At 42.2% G+C, this 24,594-nt stretch overlaps 1 protein-coding gene across 1 annotated transcript; it reads right to left on the minus strand.

Moving 5' to 3' along the window:
• Window positions 1-20,951: 20,951 nt before the first annotated feature.
• Window positions 20,952-23,730, minus strand: LOC108577600. Its single transcript, XM_017940781.1, has 3 exons — window positions 23,472-23,730; window positions 21,522-21,616; window positions 20,952-21,329 (listed from the first exon to the last, which is right to left on the minus strand). The coding sequence occupies exons 1-3, from the start codon at window positions 23,728-23,730 to the stop codon at window positions 20,952-20,954; spliced, it is 732 nt and encodes a 243-aa protein (XP_017796270.1).
• Window positions 23,731-24,594: the final 864 nt, after the last annotated feature.

Consider the following 24,594-nt stretch of genomic DNA (forward strand, 5'->3'; position numbering starts at 1 on the left):
AACAATCTCTCATCCTCCACATCGACCAGATTCATTTTAGGTCCCACAATTATTAATTAAACATTTTTTCCTCCTCTCTGTAAGTACTACAAGCTTCCAAAACCATAAACTCTTTGTTGCACTTCTGGATAACACCTCTTTTCTACAACGCAAACCAGCATTCCGTGACAAGTGCGAATCGTTGTTACTACAAATCTAAGCCGCTTCCAATTCAATTCTCCATGCATCGTAAAGCCTGGTACAACCACTTTCCGCAACACCCCGCAAACTTAACAAACGGTCTCTCATCTCGTGAACAGAGGAACGAAGGAGAAAGCATCAGCTTGCACAACAGAGAGAAAGCAAACTTCATTTCCTCTGGAAACGTTAACACAAGCCTCGTAACACTCGTACAAACACAGCCCTAGCCTTCTGCTAAAGGAAACCAACGAACGTGGCAACATTTCCAACACGACAGAACTCGTGCATCGCGAAACGACCAAAAAGAGCGAGCGGCAATCTCAAGAAGCCCATCAAGGGAAACGTAACGGTGTAGCGCGAGTCCCGTAGAGCGGCGCTAATTCCTGCGTAAATAAAGCGAGCGTTAATTTGCGTGTTTCGATAAATGACTCAATTAAAACTGTAAAGCTGACCGTACCAGCCAGTTTTTCCTCGATGCGTAACCACTGGCTGCCCGCGAATTAATTAAACTCCCGCCCGGCTAATTAAGTCGTGGAAAGAGAGAACACGCGCGAGCGAGTCTCTTCGCTCGGATGTTACGTCACGGGGAGCTTTATGTCATCCGGGACGCGAAGCAAGCAAGTGTACGCGTATTTACGTTGAAACGCGTCACGGCCACGATCGTTGACGCGCCAACAAAATGAAAGTTAAACGAGCCTCGCCGCGTTCTCCATCGATGAAAATTCGCGCGGCAGATCTCGCCGGATAAAGAAAGCGCGAGTCGTGATTGTGTGCAAATTGCACGCCACGCTGCCCTGTCACGATACACGTTTCGCGGAACCGCGTAAGAAAAGGATACGTTTCCCACTTCTTTCTCGCCTCGTGTCTTGTAAGGACGAACAGCGTAACACATGCGACCGAGTGTCAAAAATCCTTGGCGTCGAGTTATCCGATCGTCGCGCATTTCCAATTCTTGAACAGGGGAGATTCGCTCGTGGAGAACACGCGCTTCCCGCGTCAAATCGTATTTCAGATCTATGAATATTTGACCGGATAGTTTCTTTTTTTTTGGGGAGTGTTGTTAGGGGTGAAACAACGCTAATTAGAATTGTTCGTAACACTACACATTTTGCTGTGTAAATGGACAGGATAATTGTTCGAATATAATAGGCGGTAGGATAAACAGGGAAGGAATTGTAATTTAATGCTATTATCGAAATTCGTAAATATATATATATACAATATTGCACTTCGTTCACAGGAAATTTAGCTCGATTGCTGAATAATCTACGCTTCTGGAACTATCGACTCACCCGCCGTAATAATTTAATCATTTGACAAATATGTATCTGGAGAATTGTTGCTGAATTATTAGTCATCTGCGACCGAATTTTATTTCCTGCCTAAAAATGGTGTTTTGCTTGGTCGAAGCTACTCACGTTGAAATTGATATCGTCAAATTTGTATTATTATTGTATTTAAATGTAACGTGAAATTTATATTGACTTAACTTTATATCGATCATCGGTCCCAAATGGTTTAAATCCAAGTGACTCTCAAGCTTTCCTCAAAGCTCACTTAAATATGGACCAGTGACGTCGGAAATAATAGTCTGCATACGAGACGACGGTCGCGAAAACGAAAAGAAAGAAAATAACAGTCTACAAACGAAGTGGTTATCAAAATAAAATACTAAAGGTGTCAAAGCTCAGGAGCAACCTTCGACGTTAAAATACTTCTAAAGCAGATACGTGAAATTTCCATAAATATACAAAGCAACATTTCGCATTCTTCCATTTTCCTTCACTTTGAAAATTGCCCCGTAATAAACACCGTCGTCCGAAATTCGTTCGAAAAGCTGCAATTACGCGAGAGAAAATTGCAAGAAAATTTTTCCGCCGTTCCCGCGCTTCCTGATCGTTCGGCCACAATGTCTATTATTTGGGTTACTAATTAAAGTGCGCGCATCAACAAGTGGGGGACCCGGTTTTCGCTTCATTGTCTTCCTGTCTGTCCTCAGTCTGGTTTCCCCGCCTCGACCACCGGACATACGATAATGAAACAGGCCGAGCGAACGAACGTAGCCGTCTTTATTTTACTTATTTTTATTCCCATCCGAGGAGGAGACCGTGGATCACGTGTTCGAGGATCGCGCGACTCGTGAGAACCGAGACCGTGACTTTCTGACATCTGGGAATAGGCGAAGTCACCAGTCCGAGAAGAGGTACTAAGGTGCTTCCAGTCGTTAATTAGACCACACGCTAGCGTAATTTACGCTCGTTTCTGTTTTTACTTTCAGCGACACCGAGGTGGCTTCTTATCGGGGGGGAAAAATTATGCCATTTTTTGCCGTGGATGTGAAAACTGTTATTCAAAAGTGGGACGAGTTGATGGGGCAAGCTGTGTACCAAGGCAATTTTACGTTTTTTACGTGTGAATACTTGATGTGTGAAATTACACGCGGCTGATTTTTCACTTAACTTGAAATTTCATTTGGGTGTTCCCTCTTCGAATTTCAGTAGTTTTGCTGCTTTAAGAAAGTTTCGAAAGTTCCAAAGTGATAACTTCCTGATATTAAAATTAACGATACTGTGGAAAAGAGAATTCGTTCAGAAAATTTTGAATTAATTAATTTGAAATTTTAATTCATTCTCATTTCGAAGAAATTTTAAAGAAGTTCCACGATATTCTTCCTATATGTAGTCACATTAAATTGAACAAACGCAACGCAGAATAATTGGTCTCGATCAAATTCGCTATCGTTTCACGCCGCGTTTCAAACACTATCCAGGACCGCCAACAATCAAATTTCAGTGGTAGTATACCAGCTTAAGGAACTTGTAACGAGACTACAAGTCGACGAATAAACTCTGTTACAAGTTGCGTGATAAACGGAAACACAAACGCCGAGTCACTTTTCCTTTCGCGAAGAAACATTCGCGAGACTAGTGAATTAATACGTTCACTGCAGCTGCATGTTTCACGTTCAACCGGTAACTAAACGTGTACACATTATTTCAAATATTCTACCTCGTTAAATATTTCGATGCATTTAATTCGATCACTTTCTTCGTGCCTAGACTGTGAAATATCTGGGAAAATGTAACACCCAGTGGAATGTCCGATTTGTAATTAGTCATTTAAATATTTAACGAATTATAATGCATTTAAATAAATTATAAGCAGTCTTTTATTCCGTGTTTTCAACATTAAAAAGAAGAAAATGTAAATTATAAATAATAATATTAACGCGATGAAGTTAAACGACATTTGTGAAGCAATAAACAGTGGAATACTTAGGAAAACGTGATTTCATATTTTTCCACGATATGAACAGCGAAGAAAATGAAGTGTAGACATACGACGTGCTTCAAAATTGTCTTCCAAACTCAATTTCCTTACCAATATCCTGCGATGTCGTCGTAAGGTCTTAAAACATCGCGTTATCTACATAAATTTAACTTCACTTTTACATAACGCCGAGCAAATATAATTAAAAAATGAACCGAGAAAAATGCTTGTATACCTTCGTACTCCCGTATTTTCGCGATATTACACTGAATACATGTTCTACCTGCAAATTTAAGGGTGATTTTCACTCTTTCAAAAAAAAAATACGTATCGAATGTTTTTTCGAGAACTACTACTATACTTTCGTACTTTCATCCTCAAGAATGCAAAATTTCCAATTAAAAAATAGAAAATTCGTCAACCTACATTCCTCGCGATATTAGACTCCTTAGATTTTCACTCCTTCACAACGAACGACAACCAACAAAAAGAAACACGTATCGGATTTGTTTCCAAAACTGCCACATACCAAAGTTTCATCAAAATCGCTGATTACCATTTCTCGACGTTCCGAAGATTCTTCAACCAACGTACAAGTCAATATTAGCTCCTTAATGCTCGAACAATTACACCACGCGCCGGAATACCAGGAAAAACACGTGGCTCGATGTTGTTTAATATTCAGTTAATCAGTCAACGGATCGTAACGTACTGTTTTCCCATGGCCGTTTAGAATCCTGTGTCTGGCTAATGCGTTTCCTACTAATCCACAGGTCGCCGCGCGCGAAACCTGTTCATCAGAGGCTCGATTATCGTTTAGGATCGGCGAGTGTGTACCGGCTAGAGCCGGAGGTATCGCGATCCTACATAGTGTCTCGTGCAATCGAGCACACGCCGTTCGAATCGCGAACGAAATTTCCACGATTGCTGGGGTAGCCTCGTCGAAAACGAATGGAACGCGTCAGAACGAACCAGACTCCTGGGCCAATATCGTCGGTCAGCGGAAAGCGTTTTTACGACGAACGAAATTCCCTCGTCCCAGAGAACGTTAACCCTGCGTCTGGTAATTTACGAGTGCCAGGAATCGAGTTCCACGGGGTAAAAGGAAATTTTCGAATCGTTCTTTCCCGGGTCGAAATGAAAGTCGACGCTTCCCTTCGGGATCGCGAGTGTTGTTCTTTGGAGAAGATGTTAATTGACGAGTGCATAATTAAATTGAATTATACACATATTATTTACGATGGGAAATTAATTTAAAAATTTCTTGATTCAACCCTTTCGTTACTATTGGCGTCTATAGGCCTTTTAAAAATTTTCTGATACTAATGTTAGAACCTTTTGGTGCATTTCCGTTTTAGTTTATAATACTTAATTTTATCCTTTAGGCACTTGCGCCTTAATCTGCAAAATTTTTGCCAAAGCAACAAATTTTGCAGGCGTAATTAAAAATTTACCATCTACCTCACAAGTTACGTATTAAAATCTGCCCCGGTGAAAGGGTGAAATGTGAAAATTTCAGTGGAAACGTGTGATAACGATGAGAGAAACGAGTTAACAGTGCTTTATGAGGCGAAGCAGGTAATAAAATATGAATACTTCTGTGCGGAATATTATTTCCCAGATATTTGATGCTCGATAATGCGATGCGTTGTGAATTCAGCGTGTTCACGCTCTCAAAGAGATTTACATAATGCAATATACTAAACGCAGAGTGGAAAATTGTTCGCCTCGTGCTCTAAATACTTTCGAAATTACGCTCGGTGCGTTGTGCGGTTCATTTTGTTGGAAGAAGGCCAGTAGTGTTCTGTTTTAATGCAATTTAAAATTGAAATTGTATCCAGTTCTATTGTGATGTCATCTCGTTCGCGGGGGAATTGTTTCTTACGTGAAATTATTCAGAGTCGCGTCGGCTAATAACAATGATCAACACTGTCGCTTACAATGCACCATTTAAATATTAGGCCACCTCGCCGGTTATAACATGCTTGATTTAATACGTTCAAGTACGTTAATACACCTTACAATGGAATGAAATTGTCAATGAGGGAAATAAATCAAATTTACCCGTAGAAATTGAACGTAACGTGACGGCGATTGTGAATGTGGCCCAAGTCATATATTACCCGTCTCGAGATATTTACACTTTTTCTTTTGGGTGTATTCAAAAATATTTCACAAAATATAGTTGCTCTTGTAAAGTAAATTGCTTCAAAATTTTTATTTCAAAAGATTGAATTTCCCACCTGAAATTAAACAGCTATCGTAATCACCGTTGCGTATAGTCTGACATATCTCCAATTTTCAATTTTCTCCCTTCTTTAATTCCGCGTTCAGACCATTTTTTCCAAAGGTGATAAATTCAATTTTTCAGATTTTCCATTCGTAATTAAACCACATTCATAGTCACAACTACATAAATTCTGAGATATTTTCTATTTTCTCCTCTCTCTGATTCCACGTATAAACCATTTTAACACGAAAAACCACGCTTTCGAGCGACAAACAATTCGGACCATTTAAACGATTGTTTATCCCAATAATTTCATTACTCGACGAAACGTTTAACGCATAAGCGCATTATTAAATAGAACAATATACATCGCCGATACCTGGGATCACGTCCCAATTAAACCGAAATTAAACAGCCAGAAGTAAAGAGTGCTCGCGAGAACGGAACGTTCGAGTATCGCGAAATGGAATTTCATTTCAGCAACAACGTCGCTGACAAAAACCACCCCGTACGACGTCATGTATCTCGACAAAGGGGGCACCAGATAGCACGCGACACAAAAGCCGCCCTCTTTATCACGTTCTCCCCCCACCCCTCCAATGTTTTCCCACGAGCAACGCAATTGTTTTACCTGGCGCCGTTCACGAACGCGTCCGCAATTAAAAAACCAATTTGCCGGCGATTCGAGCCGCGCAAAAGGCGGCTAAATGCTCGTTTCTTAAGCACTGCGCGGCACCGTACGAAAATCCTGTTTGCTCGATTTTTTTACAACGAGAAGGACCGCCCTCCGCCCGCGTTGGAGAACCGCCAGAAAGCGTAATACTGTGAAATTGACGGCGGAACGTGGCAAAAAGCAGGGCAGAACGTGTTTCACGGGGGGGGACCGAAGCGAAGAGATATCGAGGTGGTCGTTGGTCGATCTGCCGGCGCGTTTTCCTCGCGAGTGAACCGCGGAGACGCGAACTGTGTGTATCGGGAGGGTTCGGCCGGGCCGAAATTTGCATTGCAGAGTGAAATTAGCTTGGTAAAAAGTGGCCGGCCCGGTAAGAAATTTGCAATGTTAACGAGGCCGATCGCGCCGCAGCGTTTCCGATGCACACCGAGAACCGGGCACGTACCCTCGTTTGCACGTTAATTCGCTTCAGCTTAAGTCTACTTCTACAACTTCTTCCCCTTCGCGATTCTTCTTTGCCCATGTTTCGACGCTCCGAATTGCTGAAAAATGCGGGAACGTGGGTCCAGACGGAATTAAGGGAGGTTCGCATCACGGAGGGTTTGATTTTTTCATTATCTGTCGCATGATCGAGTGGAATTCTTAACTATTGGTCAATCTGGACGAGTCTTGCGAAACACGTGATTTTCATTGTGTTTGCAAAGTTCAATTTTGCAATTTTTTTAAGTTTTGCTTTTATTGCCATTCACTTGATAAATAGTTTAATTTATTTTTAAATATACTTGCAAATATTATGATATAAATTTTAATTTGGAAATTAAAGGAAATTCTGGAGACGACATGGAATTTTGCAATTTTTTTGATTTTTCTTTTTACCATTCACTTGATAAATATTTTAATTTATTTCTAAATATACTTGCAAATATTATGAAATAAATTTGAATTTGGAAATTAAAGGAAATTCTGGAGACGACATGGAAACAACCAAATAAGGAGAAATATTATAAATTATTGTAGTTTAAGGAAGTTCGAGTTCGTACGATTATTTTCTCTGTTTTTTGTGATAAATGTCCACTGATATTTTTCTCAGTTACATCCACGTGCTCGTAGAAATAGATTTACGAGCACATAAAATATACCAGATATTATTCAACCATTTTGAACACGAACTAACTGGATTCATACTCCTATAAATTCCTCACGGACATCTACGATTACCCTAACAATGATAAAAAAAAAAAAGCAGGTAGTATAAATTTACTTCCAGTCTATAGATTCGAGCAGGATAAAGTATCCCAAGAATCTGTGTTATTTATCCTAAGAGAAATTCCATGCCATTAACCAACTTAATTTTATTACCTATACTTTATGAAAATTCGAATTGCTTAAATACTACCAAGGTGGAATTAATAAAGCATTCTTGGATAATATTTCAGTATATTACGATCTCCTTTTAAAATAAACATTTTCTACTTTAATTTGTATTTTAAGAAATGCGCTGTATATGCTATTGGATCTAGGATTATCTGATGGTTTTTCTTTACGATGCTGCGAATATTTGGGACAGTTTGCAGGAGAAATAGGAAGAATTTGTCACGAGTGTACTGTTTACAGAAGAAATATCGCTAATTTGCCGAATACGTAACGGAACGCGTGCGGCGAATTCCGCGCGAGTTCGCCCACTTTCTTGAAATAGCCGCGCTAGACGACAGGCGGAGAAGAAAATCTTGCACGTTTAAAGCGTATTTTCGCCCGGTCAACTGAATTTTCTCCCGGCGAGTGGTACATTAACCAAGCCGACGCTAATTCTTTTCAACGTTGAATCGTAAACGCGCGTGGCACGCCGCGGGGAACGCCGAAGGAACTTTATTTAGGTTAGTGGAGCTCGCGCGCAAAAAAAAAAAAAATCGTTCCCTTATAACCGTCGGCGTACCGAAATATTCCTTTGAAGTCGTTGATTTTAAAGTGGCAGCGAGATGGGGAGAGGGGAGAAAAATGGCCGGGGGTAAAATACAGCCGCGACGAAAAAGGAAGCATCGAACGAATTATCGCGAACCTTTCTCGCTTCGACAAAGATTTCGATATAATGAACGTGAAACTTCGAAATTCGCTTTTGCACGCTTTGTCGAAACGCTTCGGCTGAAAGGGGAACGAGAGAGCTGAATCAATCGAGGATGATAATTTGATAAAGCACACGTCAGCAGAGAGAACGAAAAATCTGTGGAAGAGATTCACTTGTGCATGTTCGATTCGCTGCGCGTTTTCGGGGAAATTTCGAATTTCCCGCGCCGCGAATTGGGATTTATCCTTCAATGACATAATAGCGACGATAAGGGACGATAATTAAATCGTTATTGGCAATACTTTGAAATTCTATTTGAAGATTCGAAATTGAATTAAATTGAAAGATTCGAAATTGATCGGCTAAATTTGAATTTCATTTAAAAATTCGCATTTGTTTGGGAAAATTTGCGTTAGACTTAAAGATTCAAATTTGATGAGATAATTTTGAATTTTATTTAAGGATTCAAATTTAATTAAGTAGATATGAATTAAATTTGATTTGATCATTTTTCATTGAAATTTGATTCGGTAAATTTAAAGATTCCTTTAATATATTAAAGAGAATAATGAAACGTAATCTGTACTTCCAAGAAATCTTCCCAAGCTACGTGATTTCTAACATTTGCGGTGCTGCTTAGAAATTCATTCGAGAACAATTGTCTTCATCTGATAAAACCGCAATTTTAAATGCAGATGCTCGGTGTTCACCAGTTTCAAAAGTTCGAACTCAATTATTTCAGCAGAGCCGAACTATTCTAATTGACTTGAATTTACTTCGGATAGCTGTTCTAACCATGAGGAGGACAGTCATGTTAAGTAAACTTTGTAGCGTTACATCGTCCTGCAACACCGCCGTTATTTACACGCAGCATTGTGGAATACCAAGTTATCTCGTTACGTCTGTCGCTTATCGCCTAATGAGAAATTTTGTTCGGCTTCATTTCCGGATTAAATTTACAATAGGAAGCACGAAGCGATTATGCACGATTAAATTACGGTTACCCTAGGAATATTCCAATATTTTACAATAACCAAGCTAATCCGTTGCTAAAACCAACAAGAAAATAGGCTATTCTCGCTTCCTGAATCACGTGCTAAACTATCCAGCTAAGACAGTGTTTCGTACACATTTCGGAAGTAATCCAGGGTAGAGGATTATACTTTCAGCAACTTGATGAAATTTATTCCGACATAATAAGCGAACGAGATCCAACGTAAACGTAGGAAGAAGAACATTAAACAACGAGGACTCATAAACTTCTGAAATTGCAATTAGATCAAACGATATTTTGAATATGATATATTCAATATTTCACAGCTGCGATAAATGAAATATTAAGACTTAAAGCGCCGCAATATTTACGAGTTTTGTAGAAACATGCACTTTTACAAAGTCAAATAAAATAACTCTTGTAAAACGGAAAATTTCTGTTGAAAAATTTTACACAGTATAAATATTCAGCCACTTGCTGTTCAAGAGATGTCATATTTTCTTCTGCACAAACATGTGAAAACGCATTTAGTACACATATTACGCTCAAAGTGTTAAATTTTCAATAACGAGCTAAAAATATGAAAGATCGCGAAATATTAAATGGGACAGATTTCGAAAGATCGCGAAGTAAATCGGCGTAAGCAGAGTCGAGGAAGATCCATCAAGGAAATACAGCGCGACGCGCCGAGAAGAGGATGCGCGAAAAATGAGTCAGCCAGCAAATTGATATCGTTACGCGATAATCAAGTGGCACGTCACAGTCGAATAATTGCACGGTGGCATTTGAAGAGCGAAAAACGATCCGGCGGCTGCGAAATGTGTCAAGTAATTGGTGTCAAGAACGAGAGAGGCAGGAATCGTCGGAGAAACGCGTTTAAGCAATCGTCTTACGGGATGTAATGCATTTCAGGCAGTTAAGATAATCACGAACACCGGTTAAGAAAAGGGATCTCTCGCCAACACCAGATAGAGATATTTCCCTTCGGGAAACAAGCTGAACGGCATTGAACGTTCACGAGAGAAGAACATTCCCGGCGAATAACGCCCGGAACGTTCAAGTAATCGCGTAATTACGCTCACGCCTCTATTCCATATTTATATGGAAACGCGAACGTTGCACATTCGTACGGCGTTAGATCGTTCGCAAATGAACCACGCGGAATTTCGTATCGCGAGATAGGACGACGGCGTTATCTTGAACCGGCGATTGCACTTACGAGAGAAACGGAACGAAGCCTCCCTCCCTGGCTATCGATCGACATCGGTGAACTCGTTGGCTAAACGGAATACAATTGGACTCGTTCGCTTTTCCTACTCGAGTCGGAAATAATTGCTCGATGACGAATCAATTCGAGGATACAACGGAGAGCGCAGCTTCTCAGGCCGTTGTGCACGTTTAATTAAATGATAAGTTTGGTAAAATAGCGCGGAGATGGGTTGAAAATTGCTGTGAATAGGGTAAACGCGGGGTGTTTGAAAAATATGTAGTTCAAGGAAGTGTTCAGATAAATGACCCTTGATGACACTATTTTATTTCTATTATGCGTGAATTATTTTAGAATTGAAGTGAATTCATTGAAAGCCAAACAGAAAAATATTATATTTTGAAAAATAAAGCAAGCAAACGTAACAGATATCATTTTCATTATTGAACTCATCTTAACTCGTTTCTGAACTCGTCTCAACTTCTTCAAACTCGTTTCTTCGATACCGAAAGAAATTGTCACGAAAATAATGAAATTAGCAGTGTTACTAAACACCAAAGATAAAATTAAAATAAGTTTTATTCAAATGTCACTAGAATCTAAGAAACATATCCTGAAAGAGCCCAGACAATTTGTCATATTTCCGAACAATCAAACAGTGAAATCCGCGCCTGCGTTTTCAAATAATTCCTCCCTCCGTCCTGTACATCTCCACTCTGGAAAATTAATACACGTGCAACGATGTTTCGCCTGGGACTGCAACCCTTACCGGCCATAAAATTTCGGATCGATACCTCTGGAAACGTGGACTCATCGAACGGATGCCCGCAGAAGATGCTCCCGTGCAAACACAGGAGCCCCCAAAAATATTCACCCCAACCGAATCGTACACGCGTTGCATCGATAAACGCAACGGGCTCGGCTTGCATGGTCGCGCGTACACAGAGGGGGGAGAAACGGACGAGCCGTGCACGCACCCTCGACTTTCGAGGAGCACGAGATATACAAAACGTACGAGTGGAACGAGATCCCCTTTAACGTGGAGGAGGATTACACAAGAGAACATTCGCCGATGTAAGGGAGAGAAAGCTGTAGTTTCTCTCCCCCCGCAATTGCGTCGATTCGCCCGCAAATTGGTTTATCGTGTTCGCCTGTGACGCGATCGGATGGAAACAAAATGTCTGCCGCTCGAGCGGGTCCTATTGTCGAATCGATCAATCATTCGTGAACGCGCCAATTCACGATTACTCGTAGACACGCGAGCTAACCAATAAGGAAACACGAGCTGCGATTAATTTCAGATAGACAAGGGTTAAACGTTCGCTGGCAAGAAACAGTGTTTGGGATGTCTTGGAATGCTGTTGACGACGACCGTGGTTGAGAAATACTGGGGGAATTTCGGGCAAGAGGGACGATTACCGAGCTATTTTGCAGAAATCGAACGCATTGTTGCGTTCCGCTTCTTCTTTGGCAGGCATCGTTGACCAAATGACACGAAGTCGACTGATTTATCAACGACAACTTTGTATGAAACGGGAGAGTGATTAATGGAAATCGATCTGAATCTATTGGAAAGTTCGTCCAAGACTGGCATATAATCAATAATTAAGTCTCGCTTATTTAAATTTCTGTACTAAAAATCACTAATAATTGCACTGCTTGAAATAAATTTTACAGATCACCCAAAAAGTACCATTTTCTTGAAAATACAATCTCTACTAACCACCCGTCTATATCCATGAAGCGAACCTAAACACCAAACCCGGCGTATTTCTATGAACCCCGTAAAAACCGATCCCACTTTATCTCACATCGTAAAAACGACGCAGATACACAAATCGACAACGCAGAAACACGCTTCCCGCTCCACGGTATCAGATCCACCAGCAGCAGCAACAGCGGCAGAACCCCCTCGACGCTCGTTCCGCGGCGTATTTTCGAAAACGTGATCGTTACCCATAAAAGCGGCAAGAAAAATGACGGAACATCAGGACTTGTGTGCCGCCGATCGGGCGAGTGCACGAGCTAGAAGAAACTGGAGACGTCTCCGGACCAAATATGGGCGCGAGTGTGTGCAGCTTTGACGAGGCTACTTTCCGCGTGCTCTGATCCTTCGCCGGTGTCTGTGTCCCTTCGTCCTTTTTGCCATCCTACGTTCCTCCTGCACGGAGCCGTCCGTATTTATAGTTACGAGCGCGCGAACGAATCACGTCGGGTGGTCGAAAGCCCAGCAGGGTTGTATTTACGTTCCCGTCTAACTGCATAATGCATGCGCATCAGCGAAGCGCGCGCGCTACTCCATTTTAATCCCCTTTAGGAGGGCAGGTCACCCCTTCTGGTGCAAGGGTTTCGTGTGCGTACCGTCGAGCGTGAAGAGGAAGAGCAAGGCAGCAGCAACAGCAGCAGCAGCAGCAGCTGGCCTGGTGTGCGCGGCTATAAAAAGGCCGGCGAACTGGTCCTCGTGAAAAGGAAACGGGGACGACCTTCGACTGTTCGCTGGCTGCCGTCAAAATGGACCGTGACGTCCGCTGCTACGCGCTTGTTGCCGGAACTACTCATGGCTATTCGCGCGTGTACGCAATCAAATTAATGAAATTCACTTTCTACCGTTCCTCTTCACGTCCTCGCGTCAACGAACCTAACCGTTCTGGCCAACGATCGAGCCAACGTGACGCGTTGCAACGATTAACCTGCACCGGTCGAGAGGTTATTGGTCTCCGCGATTTTCCTGTCAACTAGCTGCGCATTGCTGCTTCGAGTTTCCACCGGTTTATGTTTCGTGGATTTCTATTCTTTCTTTTAAGAGTGAAGTTGGAAGTTCGGCGAAACCGGTCGAGGCGATGTTTTTCTACGGCTTTGGAATTCTCGAGGCGGCGTTTATGGAGCCGGAAGTTTCCAAGTCGGTATAGTTAATTCATACGTGACTTCACGGTTCGATAGGGTATACATAGTATTTTAAACGTACTTTCTACGTGGAACTCGACCTGTCTTTACAACGCGCCGCTGCTAAAATCAAAGTAGACTACATGGTTATTATCTCGCTGTTATGCAAATGAGAATAATAAAATCGAGCGGGATGGAGGGACAAGAATTAGCCTGCACGTGCATCGGGTTTAACGCTGATGGCAGCTTAATGCTACCAGCGTTATTTACCTATCCGTCATTTCAACGAGCTGTTGTGAATTCATCCTATTAAATCCACTGCTTAATTTCATGCAAAACGCTTCATAAATAGTGAAATTTTAGACGCCCGGAGCTTAACGTGGCTAAGATTCAAATTTTAAGTGGCTCGCCGATTTGAATAACCAATATTCGCGAACATCGAAACGGGTCAGACGTTCCTTTTTTCTTCTCTCTCTTTCCTCCCCTTCGAACAATTAAATCCTCTCAATAATTCATTAATCTTCCGCGGAACGATGTTGCCCAAAAATAGAATACAAGTATCGAAAAAATATACGATGCATCGAATCGTTGACAAATTAAACAACAAGAGTGAAGCTACTTTCACGATACAATTTATTCGAACCTCTACCACGGATGTTCGCTTCCTTTACGGCGCATTTAGCCAGGGTGCGCGTGAAATTAATTCTATGCAAGCTGTAGCCGCTGAAATTGCATAAAAATTCTCGGAGAATCGAAGCGCGTCGGGCGTTATCAGGGAGGAAACTGGGACATCGAAAAAGAAAAAAAAAGCCCCGATTCGAGTTCGTGAGAGGGCCCGTTCACGGCCGGAAATGGAACGGGGTGCGTTTGAATTCACCAACTAGCAGGGAAGGCTTAATTGTCGAGGTATGCATGCATGTATGTACGTATGTCTATGGAACGGAACGGACCGTGGTAACTTGTGCGGAAGTGAATTGTAAATTCTAATTCCAGGCTTGTTCCGTGCGAGGTGAGCACTATTCAAATTTCACAATGAATTTCGTCCACCCTGCCGCCCTTCTTATCGGACAAGAAACACAACGTTTTTTCGCGACGTTACACCGGCACGCAAAGTGGTCCCTTTGACTGGCGAAAAAGAAAAGGAGAACGGAGGAGGAGTAAGAAAGAAGGGGGAATTTAATTGCGGCCGCGCGAATTTCTACGTCTCCCTCTCTCTTCTTTTCATACACAGCCCGCACGGTATTAATTTCGTGTTATTAAATAAACGCAGCAGCCGCGCACCCGATTCATAAGGAAACTCGCGTGGTGGTTCGCGATGAATGCTGTGCTACGGCCTGAAAAGCGGCGATATTAATTACGGTTTACATTGTAGCTGCACCCGACGAATGACGCCACCACGAGACGACGAGCACCGCTGGTTGACCGATATTCCGGATTTATCGCCCGGAATTTAATTGTGTGCCCCGCGGAAGAATAAATCGGGCTTCTTTATTGCGCCGTGAAAATCCGGTGACGATTGATCAGCGAGATTGCAGGGGGTGATTTAAAGATGCGGGTTAGGAGGATGTATGAAAGGCTGAATTATTAATGCCCACGAGCGCGCCACTGGGATATATCTTTCGATATTTACGAGTTACACGAGGATTATTCGTTTTTCGCCTTGGAACAGGTACAAGTCGTAGGAATTTTGTTATTCTTGAAACGTAATTTTCCAGAGCTGCGAAATGGTAATTAGAAATTGCACTTGAGAAAGTAGGATTTTTTTCAGAATTTAATGTAAAAATATCAGGATAATTCCTTTTTTTAGAATTATGCACTATTGACCTTTTACGAACGAACGAAGTTTCTAGTTACTAGATCGAAAGCTATAGTGACAAGAGATAACTTAATTATCTGCATCACTATTGCGTATATTTTCGACCATCAGATCTGGCGATCGATTTTCACGCGTCGCTGCGAATCAGTTATATTTAAATAGGGTAAATCTGGGTCAGTTGCCCCACTTTGTACAAAATAGATGCTAAAAACATTACGAGCATGATAGAAATCCGCGAAATTGTCACGAGTTGAAACATCGGAGGCGGATTTGAGGCCGAAAACGACGCCTAATTCCATTTACAGTATTCCCTCGAACAACGCGGGGGTTAGGGAGGCCGATTTTCCGCGTAGATGGAAATCCGCGTGGTTGGGAACCATTTCACACCTCCGCGAAATACTCAAGTACATTTATATCCTTCCAATGTATACACACTGCGTGTCGCAACTACAAAATCACCTACTGTGGTTAAAATAATAACAAACGAAGTGTCTCATGTCCAAAGGCCTATTGAAAAACAACGTTTTCCCAGAAAAGGATAGAAATGTATAAGCCTCAGGAAAAAAACAGTAAGAAACTGGTTTGTTGTTGTTTCGTAACTACAGAACCATAACTATAACGCATCTTACTTCAACAAAAATAAACGTAGGACACAATAAAACGAAATTATAACGATAGTTAATCTAATCAGCGATGCGTAGGCTCTCTTCTATTTTCAATTAACTAAATTCTTCGATTGTGTACGTATATATACACACATACTACGCAATTACACTATTCACGCACGTACATACCATGAAACTGTTCGGCTGTTCGTTGTTCACTTGAATTCGGTGCGACTGCTTCTCGTACGCAGCGGCAATTCGCGAGGAATTAGCTCACACGAGTTCGTCATGATAAGGAAAATTGTAAAGGCAACGCTAATTATGTAAATTGATTGGAAATCCGCGTACAATCGAAATCGCGTTGTTCGAGAGAGCACTGAATATTCTACAAGACTAAGCGTCGCTTGTCGAGGCACTCGTTCGGCAGGCTTGTAAACACTGACTGAGGACACATCGTCCTGCGCGATTTCTGCTCGATGTTTACGCGCAGCTCGCCTAGGAAGAAACCTCAGGAGTGAGTCATCCTCACACGTACAACATAGGCCTGGCCTTAACAATTTGTATCATAACATCGCGTGCGACTCGAGACAGTTTTTGCGAGCCGAACATAAGAAACTCGAGTCAGAGTCGCTGTATCGAGCCAAACATGAAGGTAGATGTCCTTCCGAGAATGAAACTATCGCGAGTTGCTCTCGAGAGTATTTCTCAAGAATGGACGCTGTCTGAGAGCGTCTCTCAACTGTCGGAGAGTTGATGTATTGCGACTTGCTCTCGAATGGATACATAATCACATTACTGTCGAATAGTTGCTTTGCAAACACGAAGTAGCTTTTTACTCTCGTGCGAGTGAAAAATTTCAGGAATGAAAACTAGTCGAGAAATGAAATTACCGATTTAATCGCTCTTCACAAAGAAAAATCGGTGCTGCGGAATAGAAAAGATGTAGAAAAGAATCCGCGTGTTCAAGGGAGCAGTGTATTTACACCGACCCATGTCGCAAGATCGCCGCGAGCCACCAACGCAATTGAACTGTCCACGCATAACCCAACAGAGCAGACAAATCGAGCGCAATTACCGCCCGCCAAATTGAATCGCACGCGCGTCATACCCAGATAGAAGACAGATTTCTCCCTTATCGCTTCGAGCCAGCTCATTACTTGTCTTCTCTAACGAGATTGCCTCTCTTTCCCCTTTCTTCTGCAAACCGACCACCGTCCCAACAGAGAGAGGGGCCGAAAAAGTAAATGAAAAAGAGAGAGAGAGAGAGAGAGAGAGAGAGGGGAGGCAAAAAGAACACGGAAGAAGAGAGAAATTCCTGGTTTCAACGATTCAACGGCGCAAGCAGCAAATACTTTTAATTACTGTCGGTTGCTGCCGAGGGTCTTCCTAATTGCATCTCGGATCCTCGAGGTTCCTTTCACGTCCGCGAGTGGGCAGCGAATAATTAAAAAGAATAACCATCCATTATTACAGCAGAGAAAGCCGTGGTTTGTGGTTAGAGATCTACGGTAGAAATTCACGTGTATGTGTGTGTGTGTGTGTACGTATACTCGAGGAAAGATGGTCAAGCTGGATAGGGCAACTAAAGCTCTCTTATCGAAGCTTTCTCTCGCGAGGCTTCCGGTGTGTCCAAAGTAGATCGTCATCTCTCCTCGAAGATCCAACTAAACGGCATCCCTGAGCACGTCTCGAAACGAGTCCAAGGTTTAGAAAGTACATACGACGACGGGTCAGGCATCGGGTTTTTCTCTCCTTTCTTACTCTCGCGTGCGATCGCTATCGGTGGCGTATTACTTGCGCGGCGCGTAAACACTACAAGCCACCTACGCCGGTGCTGTGAGTTAATGGAATTAAGATTAGATTCGTTGGCGTCGCGTGTCGCCGAACAAACGATATTCGCTCGAGATTGGACGGATCTCGGTTCTCTTGATTTTGTCATTGTTCCTACCATACACGTGGAACAAGGACAACAAAATCCTTATCCGGCTACTTCATTATTCAACCAACTGAATTACACGGTTCAGCCTTATTCCGTAATTAAAACTTTCTCTGCTCGCGAGGATAGCGCGCTAGACCACTACTCTTGCTGAAATTGCTCGTCGATGGTCCAACAGGAGGAGTGTACAACCACGAATTCCCGGCTTTCATCGTTTATATCTAGGTTGTGTCTACAGGAAACAATGGACAAACGGTCAGCCTGATGGATCGTGGTGAAGAATGGTGAATTTTACGGAACAAGTGGCTGAAAGAAACCGACCACCAAGATGCAAACGGCAGTAACGAACTGTGGATTCGAGGAAGACGATCGAAGAGAGAGAGAGAGAGAGAGAGAGAGATTGAATATAAGGTGAATCAACGAGAAAGATGAACAGAGTATAGGAGGAGAAGAAGATTGAAAACGTGAGAAAGATGGGTTGCATGGACGGTCGAGCAAGAATAAAGGACACAGAGTACTGCCTATCAGGGAGAAAGAGAATAGTGGAAGGGCGAAAATGATGGGAGCACGTGCCCTGGCGACCGGTCGAAATCGGTTCGACGATTCCGGACAGGAAACAGGCCCGGCTTCACGGTCGATGGTCAGATCGTATCGATGAAAATTGCAATGGCCTCGCCGCGGTGAAACGTTCCAATTTCGCGAGAGAACAACGACACGTTGCATATACATATACAGGAGTCGACGATCCTGCCGACTCGAAGTCGGGCCAATCGAAACACGTTCGATTGTCGTCCATCCTATCCCTGTTTTCGAATATCGCGATTGATACTCGCGTAATGCACAAGGGGCGAATCCACGCTCGCTATAAACTCCGATGGCAAACTGCCCCGCGTGACCTGTAATTATAGTTTACATGCTCGTTGCGATTCCCGAGCTTATTGTTACCGTACGGAGATCAAAATTCCAGCTATTCTTCTGCGTGGAAATCGAGTCCACGGTTAGGTATAATTTGCATTGTTACTCTGGTCGTTGTCCAAGATGAAACTTTACTTTTCGGTGTGAAATTGATCTTTCCCTGTTTTCGCCGTAAACTGAATAGAATTGGAAAATCAGACGAGAAACGAGTAAGCGCATTGAGAAATAGAGATCACATTTGAAACTGTGTGATCTTGTACATCGAATGTACGTTAAATATTGACCAAGCTTCGAACGAAACTCTTCGAAAGCTTTATTAACGATGAAAACCCCCCGAGAAGAGATAAGAAACTTGGAGGAAAGAGGCTTCGCACGTACTCACCGGCGAATACGAATATCTTACATTAATATTTTAACATCGACGCAGTCCATTCAAATCCTCTCCCATTCACATTCCGCGTCAATAGCAACCCCGTTTCTGCTATCAATCTGTTAAAAACTACGTATCGAACGGAGGAGTTCCTTTTAGCCTTGGGATCCGCTGAAATCTTGCTTTCAGAGAAACTTAGAAACTTTAACGAAGTTTCGACGCCAATAAACCGGCTCTATCTAAAAGAACGTCCATCTATGAAAAAGTGTATCGAGCGAAGCGGCACGATATACCTCGGAGATACGTCTAATTGTAAGGCATGCCTCTTTTCCTTGCCGCGGTATCAGGCTAACGTGGTCACTTGAAAATTTCTCAGTGACCCGTATTCCTTTAATGCCGCCATCTCGAGGCCGTTCCACGCGCGGCCGATATTGGCTGGATGTCGTGAAAACGTTTCTCCGGGAAAAATTGCCCGCGCATAACGTACTACCCAATCTCGACGCGGCCAACGTCGACTTTATCCTCCGCTCGGATTCAATATCATGTAAATGGTAGCGCAAAGGGTTACCGGACCCGGCTAGAAAACCAATCGACTATGGAGGGTAACTCGCAATTAAATCAAGGGACACTCGATTGCGCTTGCCGCTGAGACAAACTTTCGAAAACGTACGCGGGCTCCTTTCCGCGAAATTTCTATCGATGTACATATTTTGGAAATTTCGCTTTCAGAACGTTATTTGCTTTGGTTTGATAATTTTTTAGAGGAGTTTGGAGAGCGTTGCTCTCGAGGAGTTTCTGTTTTATCGAGGAAATTTTTGACATACTTTTGCTATTGCTTGATTTTCATATTCTCTAGTCTCGGTTTACATAATTTCTCGAGTTATGAGAAATCTTGAAAAATAAAATTAGACATTCTTGATATTTTTATTTTGAATATTTTTTTCTTCTTTTGCTTCAAAATTTAATTTGCAAAATTAATATTTAATGTTAATGCTTTGCAAAATTTTTGTGCTTGTGAAAAATCTTGGAAAATAAGGTTACATATTCCTGCATATGAAAGAATATTGCGTGGAGCATGTTGTATATGCAAATAAAATTGCACTCGAATATTTTCTAAATATACAGAGTTCGAGTAGAATAAATTTGAGCTGAGAATACCAAAGAACGTCGAATAGTCGCCAATAGCCGCTAGCAGAAGTGAAGCTCGATCAAAAGCACTTCACGAAGCAGAAACAATAAAATTAAGCAAATGTAACTTTGTCCGCGACTTTCCTTTCCTCGCTGATTCAGATAATAGCAAAACTTCCTCCTCGATAAAGACTACGCAGCATTTACGAAAAGTTCATTAATCAATTGTTAGCTTTAACAGGATACAACAGTGACAGTTTCCTGCGGCACTCCTCCGCCGTCCTTCATTGCGATTGTTCAACCTTAAATCCGTATTAAAGTGTTACCAACGTCCATTTTGGTTACAACAAAGAAGTTAAGTATTTAATATCTCCTGCACAATGTTTCGTTAAAAGTTAATTTACATCTACAACAGGTATAAAACCTTATATTAAGAACCTTAATATTACAACTTATGTCATTTATACGCTAATTCAGTTCTTACTTATACCTATCTATACAGAATATAAAATCTCGATCAGCAAGAAAATTCAGAATTTTTCAAATTCTTCGCAAACTCTCACACGTCTATGTGCAAAATAAAACGATTCACAGTTTCAACTGCTCGTTTAACAAACAGTGAAATTTGGTCGTTGCAACGAGCACGATTCATCCTCGGCGAATAATCAAATCCTACGGTGGGCTAATTAAATATTTCGCCCTCGTTCTCCACGTCGCTAATTGCTTCATTTTTAAACTCGTTCTCGTCCTGTTGCAACCAAATGCACTCCATTGGGTTCGGTTCGGTTTGTGTGTTCACCGATACAGAACTGGACTGATTATAATGGCCCATGTCAGCGTTATAAAGTATATTGCTCATCGCGTGTTGTACGGCACTTCGAGTATGAGCTGAGTAACGTTTCAACTTATTCGCCACGAACATGCCGTAGCTGTAACATTCGTCTTCGTTTGGTGTTTTCACTGATTTCAGGAGTTTTTCCGTTCGATCGTCCTCCGATTGCTTGCTTCCGCTTACTTTAGACAACGGAGGATTCGCGTTCGGTTCGTCTCGATTAGAAACCTACGTAAACGTGACTGTATTTCATTAATCGGTTTAAACCGCAGGGAGTGTCGTCGATCGATTGAAAAATCTGTACTACGTTCCAGAAATTCGAGACCAATATTTGAAAGACTCCATCGAATATCCATCGATCGATTCCAGGAATTCGAGATCAAATAATCGGTATTCACGAATGTACCTCTGAGTACTTACAGGATTTTTTGGAGGTCGACGGATGACTTCTTTATCGATAAGAAATGACAATGCGTCGAAAAGGAACCACGTGGCTCCGTGTGATCTATCGCTGTCTAGACAGAAAATTATTAAATGCGCTAACTCTCTGATACATTAAACTTGGACTTTAAGAATAACTGCATGTACGTGAATACGCTAAATGATCGATAAAGTGGAATATAATTTCTATTTTCGATCACTGGAAACCAGGTTATTCGGTAAAATAATTAATGAAACGGGGCTCGAAGTGAGACGTGAATATAGTATTTATAAAGGTAGGAATCATTTTAAACGCCTTTATCTTTTATTTGCACAAGAGGAATTTGATGGATTGACAAGCTTAATTGGGAATCTTCTGCAGAAAGAATTATCAAAGGTCATCATTTTAAAAATCACTTAAAACCATATTCTCTGACAAAAAGAAAATTGATAGGTCCACTAACAGCGAAAATAATTAAATTTGTCGCTTTAAACGCACGTATACGACCAATAAAAACTACATTCGTATCCGTTCGAAAACAGAGATCCAATACAGAAAAACGTGTACTTTTCTCTTTGCACGATTTCTTTCATGCTGTTTTCAACAGCGAACCGCCGTTCGCCGCATGTTGCACACCTTCGTGCACGTCTCCCATTAAAGTCGATCCTGTTCGAGACTTTCGAGTGCGTTCTTCAGCGAAATGTTGCAGCGGCAGAAATGCATTTTTAAGATTTTATTTTTGCACATCGAGGCGAGGGAACGAACGGACCGAAGAATAAAATTTCACAGATGCATACCGGGTTTCGAGTGAACGAAGCGGGAGTTGTAGCTAAGTACGCGATATTCGACACACCTCGTTTGCACAAGCACGATTCTCTCACGAACATGTATGCATCTCGATGAAAATGATTTTAACAGACTCTCGTTTCTCTTCGCAAATTCGTAGCGTTTAGTTAGGCGTACACACACACACACACACACCGCGTATTTAAACGGAGGATTCGTGGGGCAGTCGTCCAACGCACAGTGGCGGCATCGACTTTTGATGTGACCCACCAACACAATCTGTGCACGCTTGCACGAATTCTGGACCGCACATGCTGCGCCCGTGGCAGCGAACGTGTTAGAGAAAAAGTCGAACGAATGCATACAGGGTGTCTCTTTTAACTGAGAAGAAACTGAAGTGAGGAAAAAGAAGAAAAGTACCCGGGAGAAATTTCTGGGTGAAGATTATTTTTTTTGAACGTAACCCTAATTTTTTTTGAATAATATGATAGTGTTTGTCGAGACGAATTCAACGATATGTCACACGAAGTAATTTCGATTTGTGGAAGATTGGAGGAATCAACACCTGTCGAACACTTCCGGTCAGGTAAACCCTACCTGACTGTGAAGCTAATAATTACCAGACTACTCTATTGAACCTGCCAAAGAAGTATTTACACCTCGTTACATCTCTTATCACATCAATTAACAGTTGTACATTTTTTCGATAGCGTCAGTAACTTTCAAAGTAGTTCACCGTGTCTAGTTAAAAGAGACACCCTGTGCAATTAACATACAAATAAAGGTAGAGGTTAGGTTGCAGGAGAAAAGAAAATGAAGAAACAGTCTGGCAAGTTCTTTATCAACAGGCTAGGAAGTTCTTTATCAACAAGCAAATATACACTATCGCTCGTGAGTGTCTCGCCCATCTATTTAATCACAACGTTCCTTATTTCAATAAACCGCTATCTAACCTAACCTAACAAACCGTACTAATTGCAAGAAAAAAGTCTCGAACTTAACTCGTTTCTCAACCCTCGTCAAAAAAAACTACGAATCTCCCGAAAAAATGGAAGAAAGGAGAGAAAGTAGATAGGCAAATGCCTAAGTCCCAAACGACCCGGTTTCCAATGCACGTGACAAACATCACTCCCTCTAGCGGAGATTAAATCCGTCCGACGTACCTCCCTCTGTCGTTTCACTAATCTTCCTTTTCTTCACCCTTTCCCTTCGAAACGAGGAAAGAAAGGTGTCCATCTTTCTCTTGCATTCTAAAGCGGGCACTGGTTTCTGGATAATGGCCGACAGTTCATCGGCCACTTCTTGCCAGCTATCGTTTCGTTTGTTCTTTTGATGGTACTCGCAGTGTTGCGGGTTCCAAAGAACCTCCTTTTTCTTGTACACGTTGACGAGCGCGAATCCCATATCTCTCGTCCAATCCATGACTTTCTTTTCTCCTTTTTCTTTTTTCACCGACGATTACCAAGACGGCAAAAGGAGGTTCGGTTAAACGCGTGCAAGAAAATTCCAGGGGAAAATACAAGCGAAATGTAGGAGAAATTCGTTCCTTCTTCCGTCGGAGGTAGACGTGTACTGGCTGTTCGCCGCGCCCTGCTCGCTCTTCAGTCCGTAACATGCGCGCGTGTAAGACTGTTCGCGCACACAGACGTGCAACGCGCCGCGCGGAACATGCTCGAAGCACTCGAAACGGTCGCTTTTAATGGGCGCTCGGAAGAGGCGGACAAACCGTCCGCGAGCACACCGCCAAGCAACGAACTTGGGGCATTATTCGCTCGAGAATTTGAAAAAAATTTCTATGTAAAAAAATATATAAGGAGATATAATTTCTCTTCGAATAAAATTGTCGTTTGTTATTGTCGAATAAATGCTGCCAGTTTATTCGTTATCTTTGAGATACACCGTTATTCGTGATAAAGGTTGGGCCAACTCTGTCAGGCATTGAGAGAAACGCGCGGCGCGTTCCACCGCAGGTTTTCGCCCAAAATGGCCGCTCGTCTTCCTGGAGTACACTCTGCGCGTGGCGTGTTCTACGTGTGGGAACGCGACCTAACGCTTTTGATGCCGCGACGCTCGAGCACCAACGTCACCCGAGTGTACACGTTAAGCCCCGTATACACTGACAAGCGACGCGAATTATTTGGGAATTATTGGGTCACGTCCTTTTTTGATTGCCGCCGAATAACCAAACTCTTCAATTCCCTGAAAGTGACTTAACAAAAATTCTACGCACGTTAAGTTAACGCGAAAACATTCAGAAGTTTCTCAGTGTGATTAGAACCTAATCGA

Source organism: Habropoda laboriosa, unplaced genomic scaffold (assembly GCF_001263275.1).
Source record: "Habropoda laboriosa isolate 0110345459 unplaced genomic scaffold, ASM126327v1 scaffold578, whole genome shotgun sequence".
In the NCBI taxonomy this organism is placed as follows: Eukaryota; Metazoa; Arthropoda; class Insecta; order Hymenoptera; family Apidae; genus Habropoda; species Habropoda laboriosa.

What these genes read in the sequence shown, in the direction of transcription:
- LOC108577600 (XM_017940781.1), bottom strand. Translation starts at nt 23,730, where the DNA reads ATGGATTGGACGAGAGATATGGGATTCGCGCTCGTCAACGTGTACAAG. An exon ending in TAGTGAAACGACAGAGGGAG is followed by an intron (nt 21,617 to 23,471) that starts GTACGTCGGACG and finishes TTTTCTGTCTAG; the next exon opens with ACAGCGATAGATCACACGGA. An exon ending in GTCGACCTCCAAAAAATCCT is followed by an intron (nt 21,330 to 21,521) that starts GTAAGTACTCAG and finishes ACGTTTACGTAG; the next exon opens with GTTTCTAATCGAGACGAACC.